Source organism: Neofelis nebulosa, chromosome 5, assembly GCF_028018385.1.
Source record: "Neofelis nebulosa isolate mNeoNeb1 chromosome 5, mNeoNeb1.pri, whole genome shotgun sequence".
NCBI classification, from domain to species: Eukaryota; Metazoa; Chordata; class Mammalia; order Carnivora; family Felidae; genus Neofelis; species Neofelis nebulosa.
The window spans coordinates 130,634,497-130,650,641 of record NC_080786.1 but is presented as its reverse complement, the minus strand read 5'-3'; the positions used below and the strand labels follow the sequence as shown (position 1 = coordinate 130,650,641).

Sequence of the window (16,145 nt, the reverse complement as noted above, 5' to 3'; positions counted from 1 at the left end):
TGGATTAAGCAAAAACTCTTTGCCTTTATAACCTTGAATGTAGAAATTAATAAAGTTCAATAAGTACTTAAATTGTCTGTCCATTCATATTTATCACAGGCAATTTGGGATAAGATACGAAGCAAAACATAATATTTATTAATAATGATGTTAATTTTGTGGTTAAACCTTCATATTAAAATATTCATGTTCACTAAAGAGAAGTTTCCCTGATTTCTGTATATGCAAGAAATATCTGGCTGTCCATCCACTGAGAATGGTGGGCAATGCTTAGATGACCTTAAAGGGTCTTTTCTTGCCAATCTGAGATATTATGGATATATAACCCAAGTATGTCCTTCAAGAAAAAAAAGTCACTCCAAAGTTCTACATGAGAAGTTTAACTTATTCAAAAAATATTGTCAGTTCCTGGAAGTATTCTAGACATTTAGAATAAGTAAGAAATACAAAATCTCTAGTCTCATGGAGCCTATCTCGTAGTGGGAGATGCAGGCAATAATCAATCAAAGAAACAAATATATTATCAGGTAATGTTAAATACTTAGAAGAATAAATTACATGTTAACTACTTGAAGATTTTTGTACCAATGGCTGGACGAAGTTCATATTTACTATTGCTTGACAACGTGGGAAATATGTATGGGATACTTACCTGAAAGATTAAAAAAAAATGCACTTTCTCAGTGGATTTACTTAATTCCAAAACTTTTTAAGAAATGACCATTTCTATTTCTATAAGGATCAAGAGGATATTTTAAGGCCCACTATACCCTTTCTAAAGCCTCCAATAAAGTATCTCCCATCTCTGTAGACTTAGCCACTCATTATTCCTGGCATTTAATTCTATTTTTGGCATCTCAAAATGGGTAAAACTAAAGGGGCTCTACTGTACAGGTATTTAAAGAATAGCTAAATTCTTTAAAAAAATTTAGATGTGAAGCTCAGGTCCTTCGACATCAGAAGTTTGATTTTCTGAATTCATAACACATGTAACCAGGCTTGGACAACTTTAAAAATATGTATTATGTCCAGATTGAAACTTTGGAAGCTGCAGTATATGATGTATATGAAGTTCACAAATTTGGAATCTTCCCTCTAATAATGTTTTCAAATAAATGATTTTTATTGCTTTATTATTTCATCTTTTATTTTTTTTTTTTAATTTACACCCAAATTAGCATATAGTGCAACAATGATTTCAAGAGTAGATTCCTTAGTGCCCCTTACTCATTTAGCCCATTCCCCCTCCCACAACCCCTCCTATAACCCTCAGTTTGTTCTCCATATTTATGACTCTCTTCTGTTTTGTCCCCCTCCCTGTTTTTATATTATTTTTGTCTCCCTTCCATTATGTTCATCTGTTTAGTCTCTTAAAGTCCTCATATAAGTGAAGTCATATGATTTTTATTTTATCTTTTGTAAACTATCCTAACTAGGTGTATGAAGGGGAATCCATAAATGAAAATGGAGAACAAAATAAAACTTCAAATAATGGAGGAAGTTTAGGGAAAAAAATGAGAGCTATTTCCTGGACAATGAAGAAAAAAGTGGGTAAAAAATACATCAAAGCCCTTTCTGAGGAAAAGGTAAGCACCCTCTGTTAATCATGTGTATTTTTCTGTTAAATTTTTTCTTAAAATAGCCAAAGATTCTTCTTATAGACATAGAATTACTTGATGTTTTAGGGAGGACTTCAAACATCTGTTTTCTCCCTCAATAATTTTTCCCAGAAGTTGGATGGAAAACAACAACAACAACAACATTATTACTCCTATTTTAATAGAGGAAAGAGACACTTGGAAAGATCACACATATAGTACATGAAAAACAGTATGTCATATGTTGTAACAAACATCAGTGCTTCATTTATTTTTATTGCCAACTAAGATTCCATTTTATAGGGAAACTAGATTTTATTTTTCCTTTCATCAGTTGATAGACATTTGGGTTGTTTCCACTTTCTGGCCATTGTAAATAATGCTGCTATAAATATTCGTGTGTGAGTTTTCGTGTGGAGATATTCTTTCATTTCTCTTGGGAATATGGTAACTATCTGATATTTTGAGAAATTAGCAACTGCTTACCCAAGCAGTTGATCATTTTACACTCCCACTAGCAATGTGTGAACATCCCAATATCTGCACATGCTTGTCAGCACTTGTTACTGTCTTTTTGTTGCTAGCCATCCTAATGGGTGTGAAGTGAAATCTCAATATGGCTTTGATTTGTACTTCCCTGATGACTAAGGATGTTGGGAATCTTTCATGTTCTTATGAGCCATTTGTATATATCTTCTTTAAAGGAATGTCTATTCAAATATTTTCCCACTTTATAATTGGGTTATTTGGGTTTTTTAAAGTTTATCTATTTTTGAGAGAGAGAGTGAGAGAGAGAGAGAAAGGGAGGGACAGAGACAGAGAGGGAGAGAGAGAATCCCAAGCAGGCTCCATGCTGTCAGGGCAGAGCTTGACATGGGCCTTGATCTCAGGAACCATGAGATTGTGACCTGAGTCAAAATCAAGTGTCAGATGCTTAACCAGCTGAGCCACCCAGGCACCTTGGGTTATTTATTTATTTATTTTTTACTGTTGACATTAAAGTTTTTAAAAATATGTTCTGGATACAGGTCCTTATCAGATATATGATTTGCAGTATGATATATTTTCTCCCATTCCGTGCATTGTATTTTCATTTTTTTGATGGTAACATTTGCAGCACAAATGTTTATAATTTGATGTAGCCCAACTGATCTTTTTTTTCTCATTTGAACTTTAAGTATTGTATTTAAAAAAAAAAAAACTATTGCTTAACCTAAGGTTCCGAAGATTTACTCCTGTGTTTTCTTCTAAGAGTTTATAGTTGTAGTTCTTAAATTTTGGTGTATGGTCTACTAATTTTTCTATGGAATATAGTAGGAGTCCAACTTCCTTCTTTTGAATGTGTATATCCAGTTGTCTCAACACTAATTTGGTAAAAAGACAACTATTTTCCTATTGTATTTTCTTGGCACCCTTGTTGAAAATCAGTTGATAATAAATACATGGCCATAATTATGGGTAATAAATATAGGGGTTAATTTCTGACTCTCAATTCTATTACATTGATATGTATGTCTTATGTCCATTCTCTTTTCAACCCCTTTTAATAGGACTTCTGTCCCCAGTACTCCATTAAAACAGTAGTCACAATCAGTGTTGACCTCTGTGTGGTCAAATTCACTGATAACTTTTCTTTCTTCTTACATTACTTTTCAACTCTATTTGACAAGTGATGATTTCAATATATATTAAACATCATCTTTTCTTGGTTCATCTAACTGAGTGTTCTTCTGGCTTTCTTTCTTTCTCAGAGTTTCCTTTCTTGGCTTTGCTTTTTTTTCCTGTCTCTCTAAATATTGAGTCTTCCTGAGGCTTGTTCCTAGATGCTCTACTCAATGTACTCTCTCCTCCTAAGTGATCTCATCCAATGTCATGACTGCTTTTCATAATTATATCTTTAGCTATGACATCTTATCTGTTGTGTTTAAACAACCACTTGTGAATTTGATATCATCACTTAAATGTACAATAGATACTGGAACCCAATATATCCAAAACTGGATTATTAATTCTCTATGCTCTACCAAAAAAAATGTTTCTTGTCCAGTCTTCCTAGTAGTAATAGACAACACTACCATAACACTACCATAACTCTAGATGCAAGGAAGGAAAGGAAAGGAAAGGAGAGGAGAGGAGAGGAGAGGAGAGGAGAGGAGAGGAGAGGAGAAAGAAGCCTAAGAATCATTCAAAACTCCTTCTTTCTCTCATTTTTCACACTAATTCATCAGCACATCCTCTTGGTTCCAACTTCAAAGCATTATCTAAAACCCCTAATTCCTCCATGTAAACTATTCCTGCTTTAGACAAACAAATAAACAAAAACAATAACAACAACTTCTCTTGCCTCGAGTACCATAATAATCACCTAATTGGTTGTCTTTCTTCCATTCTTTCCTCCATAAAAACCATTCTCTAATGAAAGCTAGAAAGACCTCTGAAAAGTAGAATTCTGAATACATCACTCCCCTTGATTAAATTTTTTTACAATGCCTTCACAATGCATTCTTTTACTATGGTATGTTCATTCCAGTGCTCTGAGAAACAGAGCCTAAGAAAGGAATAGACACACCAAAGATTATTGGGGACAATGTGAAGGATAAAGTAGTGAAAGAATAAATGGGTAGGGAAAGCTTTCAGACTACAGTGCAAGTTTGACACCTGTGAAAGGAGAGGAACAAAGCTTTAGCCAGATTGGTAGACAGTCCTTCAACCAAAGTTTTTCACTAGAGGAGACCGATATCCTCCCAGATCGACTCAAATGGCACCCACATTGTTTCAGTGATTTGCAGAGAGCATGGCTTCCATGCAGACACAGTGGTGGATTCGGTAGCTGGGCTGTTGGCAAAGAAGGGTCCTGCAGCAAAAGATCTGAGTGGCACATTTCCATGACCACCACACATGGTCTATAAAGCTCTCCCTTATCTGGTTCCAGTCTCCATCTCACAGCTCATCTCCTAAAACTGTCCCTGCTTTCACTCAGCTCCAGCTACATTGGCTTTGTCTTCCTGTCCATAACCCAAACTAATTCTGAATTTAATTATTTTGTTCTTGCTTTTCCTTTTTCTTAGAAAACTGCCTCCAAATCTTCACATATGTTATATCTTAGCATTCAGGTTAAAACTTCAGAACATAAATTACCTTATAGAGGAAGTCTTTGGAGACTACTCCATCTAAATCAGCTATCCTTCCCCAACCTTAATCTTAGTATCTAATCCTCTGATATCACTGTTTTATTTCCTTCATAGCACCTATTCTCTGCAATTTTCTTGCCCATTTTGTTTATACACATGTCCCCAAACACAACACACACACACACACACACACACACACAGCCCATCACACTAAACGTACTTTATTAGAGCAGGGACCCTGTTACCTTGTTTGCTATGGTATCTCTAGTTCCAAAAAACATGAGAGGTACTTACAAGGTATTCTATAAACATATGGGGAATGACTGAACAAGTGAATAAAAGAATGGATAAAAGCAGAGAATCAAACTGAATACATAGCATATATGTATTCTGAAACTTCATCAATGTTTAGAAATGCTCGTAAATGAGGAATATTGAATTACATTTTGGTGAATATTAAGAAATGTATAGGTTTTGTCCAAAAATCTGAATATGGAAGATATTTGAGATGTTTTCAAGCAGATGTAATTTGTTTTGAAATTGTCTGTCTTTCCTAATTTTATGCGGGATTTGCTTTTCACTTGACTAGGTGTGCAAGCACGGTATGAGATTTGTAAAGCTTCTTAGATAAGCTTTGCTTTAGAATTGCAAAATGTGCATGTTTTATTCATATCTAGTGATCTGGTAGGGTGCAAATAACTGACATGAAACAACTATGCAGAATTTAAACTTGTAATATCAGATCTCAAAGGATTAGTAATGGTGGTAAATAGATGATAAGAACATGAAGAAATAAAAATGCTTTCACGGATAAAGCATAGATGTTAATAAATCTAACATTTCTGATTAAATAGTCTTGATGTGATATTCATCCTAATTTACAAATGAACTATTATAATTTCAGTTGAATTCCATAATGTGGAATGTTTCATCTAAAGAATTTTTCCAAGTATAATATGTTTTGCTAGAAATTGAACTAAAGATTAATGACTCTCATATTTTATGCTGATGTATTCCTAAGCATTTTATTGCTAAAATATGTCTCGTTTGTTAAATCAATGCACACAGTGAATATCTCCAAGGAAATCAGTTCTCTGCACTTAACCTCTGATGTTTTTCTGAAGGATGAGGAGGATGGAGAGGATACCCTCCCATACCGGAACAGTGACCCAATGATTGGATCTCACACAGAGAAGATCTCCCTCGAAGCCAGTGACTCCATGGATAGTCTCTACAGTGGGCGGAGTTCATCAAGTAAGGCTATAGAATAAGGGACAACTGGGAGGTCTGAGTTAATTAAAAACAGATTTTAACTATAGAGAACAAACTGATGGTTACCAGAGGGAAGGTGGGTGGGGAAACGGATGACGTAAGTGATAGGGATTAAAGAGTACATTTATCTTGATGAGTTCTGTGTAATGTACTGAAGTGTTGAATCACTATGTTGTATACCTGAAACTGATATAACATTGGATGTTAATACTACCAGAATTAAAATAAAAAACAATGCAAAAGAAACAAATTGCAAATGAAAAACAATAGATTTGGGGCTCATCACATTAGCAACAAGGTTCCATCTACTTCATAAGAGAAATAGTGAAAATGTAGGATGTGATGAATCCATAAAATTGCTATTGTTTAAAATGATATACAACATATTAGATAGAATTATGAATTATTTTGAAACTTAATTTTGTAGTTGGCAGGGCTTTCAGGGGTATGTCTCAAAAAGATCACGTTGGGTAACTAAATCCTCATCCTTAAGATAAAAAAATGTATGCTTGGGAGAACTAGGATTATCTTGCGTCATAATTACTAACATGAGTTGAAGAATTCAGAAAAACAAAATCCTGTTTTCTATCTCTTCTTCCCTCCCTCTCTCCTTCTTTTCCTTTTCTTTATTCCTCCTTTTATTTTCCTTCCTTTCTTCTTTCCTCTTTCTTTCTTCTTCTCTCCTTCCTCCCACCCTCCCCTTCCCTTTCTTTCTTTCTCTTCCTTCCTTCCCTCTTTTTTCTTTTTTCTTTTCTTTTTGCTTCTTTTTTCTTCTTTCTTTCTTTCTTTCTTTCTTTCTTTCTTTCTTTCTTTCCTTTCTTCCCTCTCCTGTCCTCTCTCATTTTTTTCCTTCCATTTTACCTGAAGTATTCTGAAAAGAGCAGGACATATGCATCAATTCTGACATTTACTTTTTAGGTCTCCATCCAGCATTATGAGTAAAGAGTGAAATACTATGTAAATACTAAATAGAAGGAATACCACTAATTAGGTGACAGAAATGAATCAGCATGTGTTTCTAAGAAGGAATTCATTCAGGTTTCAGTCACATTTCTACTACAATAATTGGATGAAACTACTGATAACTGAATGATGCCTTATAACTTATTATATGTATACTGTTATACATCCTTCTAATTTCTTCTGGGCTTTAAATATTGTTGTTGTTGTTGTTCCACAAGGTTTATTTATCTTGTATTTCCTTTGAAATCAACTTTCTCTTATTTGAAGACAGATCACAAAGACCAGATGTTTCAAACATTGTGAATTATATTTTTATTCTCCTATTGGCTGTACAACAGTTATTTTGTGAAAAAAAAAAGCTAATGCAGAAACATTTGAAGGATATATTTTTGCATGCATGAAACTCAGATTTCATTAGTATTCATTTCTGCTGGAAGTTTTAAAATTCTAAACTGTAAAGCTGAATGTGGGTAGAATTTTACTAACTAGAGCATACCATTTAAAGCCGAGGCCTGAAGTGGTCATGGAAGGGAGGGTGTGAGGAAACGGTGGCCCACTTAGCTGTTGTAATATGCAGCTTAATTTCTGTAATTACATGCAACTCACCTTTCTTTTATACCAGTTCATATACAATATGGAGCATCTCTAAGGTTCTTTACCGTATTGCCATAATTATTTGAATACATAGAGAAACCAGGGCTGTTCCATCATTGAACAGAACACTGAAGGGCCATACTGAAAGAAAAAGTGAGGTGACAACAGAGAGTGGTGGACAAACAGAGTTACTTCCACTGGGAACCATTTTAGCCTCCATCTCGCAAGCATCCAAAATGGAATCCGTTTTCTCTTTTTTCCCTGAGCTTCCAACGCAGAAGGGAAAAGGATCAGAGAACAAGGATTTGGAGCAGTTTTAAAAGCCCAGTTTAGAAAGTTTAGAACCATTTGGGTACAGGTACATATCCTCCTTCCTTCACACTCAAACAACAAGCAAAAGCATTATCTTTTATGCATAGAGATGTTGCTTCAAAATGGCTTGTGGTACATAATATGAAGTTTGGGAGAGCATTCCAGCTGTATTGTGATAAGCATGGGGAAACTTGTGGTCTTATTCTTTGAACATTTATGATCAGTAGCATACAAAGATCAAACTGTTGCTATAGGTTTTTGTCTTTGTTTGCAGGTACAAAATTAATTGTCTGGCCTGCACAGGGAGTTAAGCCTATACTGTCTGCCTCTTTAGCAAGTGTTCAGTGCTCAAAACACTATGCTACTAGATCAGATCATAAAGACTAAGTGAGAGGGTGTTTTTGGTTAGTGTTTGAGGAAAGAGGAGTCAGATTGGCTGGAGAAAGTTCAGCTATGGCTCAGAGACAGAGGTCATGAATGGAGAGTGACTGGGAGGCAGAAAAAAAAGATAGGAATCCATCACTTAGAACCCCCTCAAAAGGCTGGCATCTGATGTTTCAGCATTGTCCTTGCTTAGCTGTATCCAGACTATGGTTCAGGATTTTGTGAACCTTCAGGGAGAACCGTTAACTTCTGCTTTGCTTTCATCAGGTGGAGTAACAAGTTGTTCAGATGGTACAAGTAACCGGGACAGTTTTCGACTTGATGATGATGGCCCATACTCTGGACCATTCTGTGGCCGTGCCAGAGTACATACTGATTTTACACCAAGCCCCTATGACACTGACTCCCTCAAAATCAAGGTATGTGCACATCATATCTGTATTCTGTATGGTCTGTCTAGTGCTGGTTGTATGATCTGTGTCAGGAAATGCACAGTGGGAACCGGGTGTGTGGGGGGTGGGGTGGTTAAATGTGTTCTTCCCAGCAGTAGAACTGAGCACTGGTTTAATGTAGCAAGAATTTGAACAAAACATGAGAGGTGGGTAAGGGAATCCATCTGTTGAGGCCATAACATATGTCGCTGTTATATAGATACTGCAGAATCAAAGCCTGTCAGGGGAGAAGAAATTGTCTACATTTTTCTGAAAGCCAAAAGCCTCACAGGTTACTGGAGGTGCCCAGCCCTGCCTGATGCTTGCTGGAGTAAAAGGAGCGAGAGAAAAGAGTTGGAGATATCTGGCAACAGCCGTGCAGAGCAACTCCCTTGGGAACCAGACTTGGCTGGGCAAATTTAGTACTTAAGTTGGTTGCTATGAGTGACCATATATCCTTCTCCCAACGATATTATCTCTTGAATTCCCTCTTCTTACTCTTATTATCTGTATTTTCCATTGATGTGTAATAAATTTCCACAAATTCAGAGGCTTTTTAAACAACACAAATGTATTATTACCTCACAGTTCTATGGGCCATCCATTGGTCATGGCTCAATTGGGTTCCCTGCTTAAGGTCTCACTGGGCTGCAATCAAGGTGTTAGCTGGGGCTATGTGTCCTCACCCGGGGCTTAGTGTCCTCCTCCAAGCTCACTGGCTATTGGCAGAATTCAGTTGCTTGTGGTTGTAGGACTGAGGTTCCTGCTTTCTTGTTGGATACTATCTGGGAGCCATTCTCAGCCCCTTGAGGCTGCCAGCAATGGTCCTCTTTATAACATGGCAGTTTGTTCCTTCAAAGCCTTCAGAAGAAAAACTCACTCATGTTTCAAATCTCTTTATTTTGGGGGGCTTCTACATGATAAAGCTGGAAACATCCAGATAAGCTCTCTTTTAATTACAAAATTAACTAATTTGGGACATTAATTATATCTGCATAGTCCCTTGTGTCATATAATACAACATAATTGTGGGTATGAGATCTATTATTTTTGTAGTTCTACTCACACTAAAAGGGAGGTGCTGTTGCAATAGTACAAATAGAAGGTTTAGTGCCAAAGCATTTTATACATGTTAAATTATTCCTTTTAGCAACACAAATAGATATAGCTAAAAGGACAAAAATGATGAATTTTCTATACTACCAACATCAAGCCAGTATTAACCAGTAATTATGATAAGTTATGAAGTGTTGATGTTATTATTTAATATTCAAGACACTCAGCTTTTCTCTTTATCCCTTTTAGGATAATAAATCAGAGTAAGGTCAGCTGGAGAACGAAGAAAACATTATTCTTCATAGTTAGCTCCTCAATCCTTGGAATGAAATAATTCGAAGTCTAAGTTCAAGACTTGGGGGGAAGAATGCTTGTAGCCTAGTAACCATAGTTGGGGAAGGACTGTATAAGGGAATAAATTGAACCCATTTGACTCAGGAAAGCTTTTCGCCTTCCTTACAATGCTATACCAGTGCATCACCACTTGTCCTGCCTAAGGTGATATTTGTAGAGCTCTTGTAGGACACAATAAAAATCCCACAGTTACCACTGGGGATTGAATGCTATTGTTTATATCAGGGGTCTTATCCACAATGAAATTGGGTCTTTGCTTGGTGACCTATGGGCTTTCCTGGAATGTATACTTTTATGAGTTTAAAGGATAATAGGAAGGATGCAGCAGAGAGCTCCCATGCTTAGCAACTTCCCTTAGAGCTTCTGGGGATTTTCTAGGTCTGCTTAGCTGATCCTATCGAGCCCAGGATTTGATTCCCCATAGTTAGAGGCAGGAAGAACGAGATGAAAAGCTGATAGGGTCAAACAAGCAGATGATCACAAATCAGAAAGATCAGATCTTTTGATCACATTGAATCCCACTATTAAAAATACAATTTGTGTTTTAGATAGAATACACATTCATAGAGCACCAGTAAAAAAGTATTTTTAGTAGCAGACTTAATGCTTTGCTTGAGGGTAGACCCCTAAAATGGTAAAAATATCAAATCTATAATGTCCTCTCTGGGGTAGAAACTTATAAGTCTCAAAGGAGTAGCTATGACTTTTAAATGTAGGCACTGTATTTGCATAGAAATCAATTTTCCTTATAAAGAAGTACCCCTGTGTGTTTTCTACTCTTGCCAATAACTGGCAGCCTATAACCAATTAGAGTCTCAGATGTGAATAAAGAAAAAGACCAATTGGTTTGTCCATGCTTATGTGCTCAGTCATACATCAATCCAACTTTGGTGTGGAACTAAATCTAAGTATTGTCTTCTTTAAAATAATTAAGTAGCATAATTTATCCATAGTGCACACATACTTTTCTTACATAGTTGGTATATACAAAGTTCTTAACAGTTTCCTTATTTTAGATGAATGCTACACTTAGATGGTTTATTTTATACTGTAGGTAAAATTTTCAGATGAACTAGAAGCATGGACTGAGACACAGACTTCTTTTTTTTCCCCTTCCTTATTTGGGAGCTCCTCCAGGAATCATGGCTTGAGCGTTGTTACGTATCTATTGCTTTGACAAGATGAATGAAAAGAGCATCATTTTTGAGTTCAGACCACTTAGACTTGAGTTCTGGTTCTGTCATTTGAATTCCGACAACTGCCATGATTTTCAAAATTTAATTTAATGTTTGCATTTCTTTTCTCTAATATTTAGAGTAATAATGAAACCTTGTATATGTACCTAAGCAGTGTATCATGGGCATAAAATGACTCAGTATATGCAAAACTATTTCTAAATTCCATTGTGCTCTACAATTTTAAGTTCATAAATTGATATACCAAAAACATAAAGATATCGTCAAATGTATGTAAGAGCTTTTTCAAGTTGGTTGAAATTTTCTTCATTATTACTAGCAAATAGTTCCCTTGAACTTTTAAAAGAATTTTTCTCTTAGATTTATTTCTGTTATCAGTAACCCCCCCTTAGCATATTCCCTCATTATTCTAGTTTTCTATGATTCTATTCTTTCTACCAATTGTTATAGCACCAGAGTTCTCTGAAAACTGATTGGTATATTTCTTTGTCTTTAGAAAGGAGACATAATAGACATTATCTGCAAAACACCAATGGGGATGTGGACAGGAATGCTGAACAATAAGGTGGGAAATTTCAAATTTATTTATGTGGATGTCATCTCAGAAGAGGAAGCAGCCCCCAAGAAAATAAAGGCACACCGAAGGAGTGGAAAGGAAAAACCCAAGACTCTGCAGGAGTTCTTACAGAGGATTGACCTTCAGGTTAGCAAACTTGTGGCCTGTTTGATTCTGGTGGCATCTGGATGGAATAAATGAGGAGAATGGATCAGTGTTTGTATAGTGTTAAAAAATATATGACTTACAGCAAAGGGAAATCTGTTTTCCAAGAAGAGTTCTTATTTCTCCTTTATTACTTTTATTATGCAAGGACAGGTCTTCATATAACATCCCTTGGACTAAACTCTAATGGTACTTAGCAGTGACAGTAGAGATTAATGTTGAGAAAGTGCAGTGAAAAATGAAAATACCTTGGAGAATAAAAGGCCCAGAGAAAACATGTAAATGAGAATGATGGAGTATGAAGAGTAAAGGTAAAAATCCAGAGAATTGAAAGGAAAAATGAAAAGAAAATTGCATTTTCTATAGGGCAGAGATCAAAAGCAAGTCAAGAGAAGACAAATAAATATAATTGTTCCAAAAGCAATTTGTTAGGAAATAACATTAAACCCCCATGATGATTGTGTTAAGGAAACTGTGCTGTTTATATTTATAATCCAATTATTTTCTTGTTATATTAGCAAAATTTCTATGAAATATCTACCATGTTCAATGGTGTGTACATACAATTTACCTAGCCTCACTCAATTTACTGTTTTGCAATCCATTTCTAAAATTAATGCAGCAGTACTTTGATAATTTTCAAGATTCATCAAGGCAATAGCCAATTAAGCTTTCCTTAATTGTTTCTCTTGAATTATCTAGTTATACTCCTGTCTGTAGACAAACTACCTCGGCCTTCCTACATTACGATGGGTGCCCCTCAAATGGGGCACTGCTTGGATGAAGTACAAGTTTAAACCCTGCTTCTTCTTTTTGTTTGCCCTGTGACCTATGAGAAAACCCAGGTCTGAGGAAGTGAAATAACTTACTCAAGAACCCACAATCAGACATAAGTCAGAATGGGAATTTTGGTTTCTCTGTTCTAACTTAGTACTCCATCTAGGAGACATTATTTTTTAAAAAGAAGTGGTACTTTTTCTTTCTTTCTCTTTCCTTTGTAAAAAGGGGCTGGTAGTTCTTCCCAATTGCTTAAAACTTTTATACCTCCTCTTATTCAGTTTTAGTAACCAAAATAAGGATATTGAAATTATGATCAAGTAAAATGGAAGGAAGTTTTGAGGAAGTTGTAAAGCAACTTCACTTTGCATTTTTATTCCGTTAGAGAGAACAGAGGTTACATAAATAACATACAGACTCAGAAATCAGAAGCCTATGAATTTTAAACTAATATATATTGATGCAAATGATGGACAAAAATATACATGCTGAGAAAAGGAAACAATACTTTTCCCAACCACAATGCTTTTATGCTTAATAAAAGCTTTTAATTAAATAGAAAGTCTGGAGTTCCTTCGGTTTATATAATGATTTCACAAAATGCTAGGTCTATTTTTTATAAAGAATTGTGCCTGTTTCATATTCACTTTTCAAACTACCCCAAGAAGTTAGTGAGGGCAAATATTTTTGCAAGCAAGCAAACAAGGAGAGATGGAGATTCAGAAATATTACTATAATTACTCTTCCAGAGGCATTTTATTGATAGACATAAGGACACCCTAGCTTTGTCAATTGAGCTATCTGAGAAGTGAAAAAGTGCCAAATGGGATGAATGATCCAGCTATTTAATTGATCCATGATTTAGCGCTGCACAGCTTAAGGTAATTATTTCTTCTTTACATTTGTCCTTCCAGAAGGTGAGAATTATCCAACATACTCTTCTAAATGCCCTAGAGTTCAGATGTGGAAAACTAGTACAAGTTAAATAAAGTTACACAAAAGTCCTATCAGTGCCTTTGGTTTCCATATGCATTTCTACACTTTCCTTAAATCTAAAGAGAACTAAAAATAAAATATTTGAATCTGGCTAGTTTATACTATACATATTTTTTTCTCCCTCATAGGAATATACCTCAACACTGTTACTCAATGGTTATGAGACCCTAGAAGATTTAAAGGATATAAAAGAGAGTCATCTCATTGAATTAAACATTAAAAACCCAGAAGACAGGATGAGGTTACTATCAGCTGCTGAAAATCTCCTTGATGAAGAAAGTAAGTGTACACACCTACTTTTCTCCTTTGCTGAAAATCACATTTCAATGTAAAGAGTAGAATTATTAAAAACAAAGCCCCAGTTTTATTTACTGAGAATCATACAAAGCATCCTTTCCCATAGAACAAGTAATTTCTTATCTATTTGGAAACAACTCTGGTCGTCTATAATTAGGAAAAGGACTTTTTTTTTTCCTTATTGGACTCAGCAAATGAAAAGGACTTTTCCGGGCATCTCATTTAGATTCTGCAGAGCTATTAATTTACACACAAGTGGATGTCTGCATTCCCAAAGACTGAGGGAGTTCGAGACAAATATTTAGTGACAGCATGAGCCATTAGTGAGAAATGTCATATGCAACTTCTGCAGAACAGCACAGAACAAGGCTCTAAGCTAATGAGCTTTCGCGCCACACAGGAAAATTCATTTCATTACCATATAGTCACATCTTGTATGTGTTTATAGTATTCCTTCAAAATGTTATAATAGCTTGCAAAAATATTCAGCACTCACTTTTATTATCTGAGATGGTTCTCTGTATTTGTAACGTATAAACTGGAGATGGAGTAATTCATGCACATTCACTTACCGACTGGGTTTGTAAAGATAGGATAGCGTTTGTTTTTACAGTTGCCCAATCTGAACACTCGTCTTTCTAAATCTGCTCAGCCTTCTGAAACCCTGAGCTCAGAACATGCCAAACTCCACAAGGAATATTTTATTAGGAAGAAAAGAGGAAGGTGTCGACTTTTAAAGATGAGAAAGAACTACACTGTCTAATTCAACTGTTCTCTTTCAAAAATGATATGAACCATGATCATTAGCTACTTTTTTTGAATGTATATTCTGAGGAAAACTTGATCCAAGATCGTTACATTTATTATCTTCTTCCATGCACTCCACATTTCTGTGAGTTCGATAGTACTATCCCTATATTTATAACAAGAAACTGGGAAGATGAGTAACTTGTCCAAGTTCACACACGTAGCGAATTGGAGAGCCAGGACCAGTGTTTGTGATGCTACTATACTTTCCACAAATAACAGCCCAGATGGAGAGCAAGGAGGAAAGTTGTATTTAGGACCCAGGCCTCCTGAGTGTCTCTCAGTACGTTTGCCTATACTATATCCTAGACCTCATCTGCTCCAAAACGGGCACAGTACGTGTTTCCACACTGGCCTTTTATCTAGCAGGAATAAATGTACTCTTTTGGAGACTGTATTTCAGTTCTCTTGAGTTTGCATAGAGCTTCATTCTTTTCAAAGAGCTTTCACATGTAAGACTAATTTGGCACCTGCAGAATTTATTTAATCTTAGGCCTATGTGTTTACACGCATTCTTTGAAGTTGTGGAGACTAGGAGAGGGAGATGGGGTCACAGAGGCAGACAAAGGTCAGCCTTAAGAAAGGAGCCAATTTACTCAATAGTACAAGACAAAACAAAACTGATGAGTGTCAACTGATGTAGCAGGATCTTTCAGTAAATGAGGCAGTTTATTTCACCCTTATCATTTCGAAACATGGATTCTCACTAAATAACAGGCTACAAAAGAGATTTTGTAGATTTCTTGTAAATGAGAATGTTCGGTATCGTTGTCAATACCCTCCCAAATAATTTGACGTTGAAGTAGAGCGAGGAAGGAGAGCATTTTTTGAACACTTGTAAATACATTACTTTTCTTCTATAATACTGTCCGTGTGGGTATTTTGTCCATGGTACAGATGAGAAAATATTTCAGAGCTGAGTTGCAAAGAGGCCAAAGAGCTAGATAAGTAACAGAGCTGGAGTTTTAAGCAAAGGCAGTCTGCTGTAAAAATCCAAGTTCTTTCTTCCACACATGCAAACTGGTAAATATAGAAAGAACAATGAATATTTGAAAATTGAAGTTTTCTATGATGCCAGTTTTCTCAAGGGCTTCAGTTAGGTTTTCCGTCTCAGAAAGTAGAAGTTAATATTTCAGTAAGAACAGAAACCTTGCAGCAACATCACTGCCTTAAAGGTGCAAGGCTACTGTGGCTGCATTGCAACAGGACTTGAGAATAGGAGGGGCTTAGACAGCCTGGGTGAGAAGGGTTTTTAG

At 35.8% G+C, this 16,145-nt stretch overlaps 1 protein-coding gene across 4 annotated transcripts in view; it reads left to right on the top strand.

Moving 5' to 3' along the window:
• Positions 1–16,145, top strand: part of SAMSN1 (SAM domain, SH3 domain and nuclear localization signals 1) — a 140,613-nt gene that overhangs the window by 114,311 nt on the left and 10,157 nt on the right. For all 4 annotated transcript variants that reach the window (XM_058731754.1, XM_058731755.1, XM_058731756.1 and 1 more), the window contains 5 exons: positions 1,437–1,586; positions 5,854–5,983; positions 8,522–8,673; positions 11,788–11,994; positions 13,914–14,064. In XM_058731754.1, coding sequence (XP_058587737.1) covers positions 1,437–1,586; positions 5,854–5,983; positions 8,522–8,673; positions 11,788–11,994; positions 13,914–14,064 — 790 coding nt within the window. The remainder of the gene's footprint in view (positions 1–1,436; positions 1,587–5,853; positions 5,984–8,521; positions 8,674–11,787; positions 11,995–13,913; positions 14,065–16,145) is intronic.